The sequence below is a fragment of the Coenobita brevimanus genome, chromosome 65 (assembly GCF_032717465.1).
Source record: "Coenobita brevimanus isolate Jiangsu-jjx chromosome 65, ASM3271746v2, whole genome shotgun sequence".
Taxonomy (NCBI): domain Eukaryota; kingdom Metazoa; phylum Arthropoda; class Malacostraca; order Decapoda; family Coenobitidae; genus Coenobita; species Coenobita brevimanus.
The window spans coordinates 8,259,695-8,262,194 of NC_137018.1; the positions used below are offsets into that span (position 1 = coordinate 8,259,695).

Consider the following 2,500-nt stretch of genomic DNA (forward strand, 5'->3'; position numbering starts at 1 on the left):
TGAGTTAAAGGTAAAGGAATCTTGTACATGATTTATGCTTAAGAAAATTTATGCATACGGCCCCTGAGCCACTGGAAGGCTGAGTGGCAGTAAAGGCCTATTCACAGGAACTAAATCGCCGTGAGGGCTCATCTTGAAGTTGGAAAAGTGCAAGAGCTGCACACCCAGTACGAGTACGGTGGTCCATCTTTGTAAACACTGTTGTCGCGTTCCTGCCTCTGCAGTCCCCGTACGTGTGAACACCTTTCCGAAAGAAATGCCGAAAATCGGCATTTTTTCCCCGCAAATCGGCAAAAAAAAAAAAAAAAAAAAAAAAAAAACGGCCGCGATTCAGCTCGTGTGAACCGGCCTAAACTCTATATTCACCCTTCCGTTTTCCTATGGTCTTTTAACCCTTACTTGGCGAAGATGCTTGTCCTTTTGCAGCTTATTTTCCTGAGCTCAGTGGCAGAGTGAGACAATACTACGGCTCTGCGTCCTTTCCACAGCACTTCTTCGTGACTAGTGCCACATACTAGAGTTAATTTCTTGCTACAGCTCACTACATCTATTTCAGAGTGAATGAACCAGTCACACACACACACGCACACACACACACACACACACACACACACACACACACACACACACACACACAAATAAAAAAAAAAATGCGCCACCTTACACACAACGTTAATGAGAGAAACGAGCTTCAAGCAAAGAAGAAAGTGACTCTCTCTCTCTCTCTCTCTTACAGGCTACCTCGCGTGGATCAGACAAGAGGGAGGCAATGACGTGTGTGGGTACCTCTCCCCCCTGCCTCCCCCTCCCCCTCCACCCCCTACCCAGCATCACACACCTTGCCGTAAGTACCCAGATTAATCACCTGGTCCCATAACACCTTTTCCTTAGCGATTTAGTTGAGTTAGACCTTCAAAACTGTCTACATTACTGACGCAAGTGATGTTAAGTGGAAATAAGTACAAAAATAAGGTGAGAAGTGGAAAATAAATCGCCAAGGGATAGGCACCACGAATTCGGACGTCATATACATAGACCACACACACCCTGAGGTCCTTTCCCACAGGCCCGTCCTTAATGATAACCTCTTCTGCCCGATTATCTTTTTTTTTTATCTTCTTTTCGAGAGATGAGTTTATTTGGCTTATCTGGGATGCTTGATAATGAAGTTGCCACTGAATTGAATTACATCGCCTGTTTGTCTGTCTATCTATCTATCTGTCTATCTGTCTCTGTCTCCGTCTCCGTCTGTCTATCTATTTGTCTGTCTGTCTGTCTGTTTCTGTCTCTGTCTCTCTGTCTGTCTCTCTCTCTCTAACTATCCATCCACCCATCTATCTATCTATCTGTCTAACTACCTACCTATCAATCTACCTACCTATCTATCTCTATCCATCCATCACCTAACTACCTGTCAACCAATCCATCCATCCATCTATCTCTATCTATCCCCCAGTCTATCTCCCCATCAAAACCCTCATTCCCCCAATCTATCTCCCCATCTAAGCTCCCCAATCTCCCCAAGGCTGTGGCGAATCCAGTGCCCCGCCTCAGAGAATCTTGGGAGGAAGTGAGGTGCGTCTTCATGAGTTTCCGTGGCAGGTGGCAATCGTGGGTTACTACAAGGTCAGACCCTTCTGTGCCGGGGTCTTACTCAGCGATACATGGGTCCTCACAGCCGCCCACTGCACCCATGAGTAAGTGTGAGTGAGGTGGGTGGATGGGTGAGTGAGGGGGTGGGTGAGAGGAAGGGGTGGGGATGTGGGTTTGCGTGAGGTGGTTGTGAGTTGGTGAGGTGGTGATGTGATGGGAGGAAGCGGTGAGAATGTGGGTTAGTGTGGGGTGGGGTGGTGAGGTGGTGAGATTGTAAAGTGGTGTGGTGTGGTGTGGTGGTAGAGTGGCGTGGTGATATGGTGGTGTGAATGTAAAGTGGTGAGGATATGCGGTGTGGTGTGGTGGTAAAGGATAGAATGGTGTGGTGATGTGGTGATGTGAATGTAATGTGGTGAGGATTATGGTTTGTGTGGTGTGGTGTGGTGTGGTGGTAAAGGATAGAGTGGTGTGGTGATGTGATGGTGTGAATGTGATGTGGTGTGGATATGGTGTGTGTGATGAGAGAGGACTGAGAGATATGGTAGTGTTAGATTTGCCTATTATTCACTACTGCACCATTCATCCCTTCTACGGCTTAGTTATTCATTGCTACCTAAATCCTCACTCTCTTAATGAGTATGAGATCAATCAGGTGAGTGGATGATCACCTGTAGCATACTTAATCATCACTATACATGTCCCCACTACCTTGCCCTAAAATTGCCATCGCTCCATCTTGAATGCTCATCCGTAACAACATATTAACGTCTTATGGTGCTAATCACGAAGAAGTGCTATTGGAAGGGATGTAGAGCCAAAGTATTGTCTTATTCTACCACTGAGCTACGGGAAATTGGAGAAAGACGAAAATATCCGCCAAAATATCCGCCAAATATCCGCCAAAATA

The 2,500-nt window shown here is 46.4% G+C and overlaps 1 protein-coding gene across 1 annotated transcript in view; it reads left to right on the forward strand.

Moving 5' to 3' along the window:
- LOC145404886 (uncharacterized) overlaps positions 1–2,500 on the forward strand; it is a 10,979-nt gene that overhangs the window by 7,405 nt on the left and 1,074 nt on the right. The window contains exon 7 of the mRNA XM_080276386.1: positions 1,526–1,697. Coding sequence (XP_080132512.1) covers positions 1,526–1,697 — 172 coding nt within the window. The remainder of the gene's footprint in view (positions 1–1,525; positions 1,698–2,500) is intronic.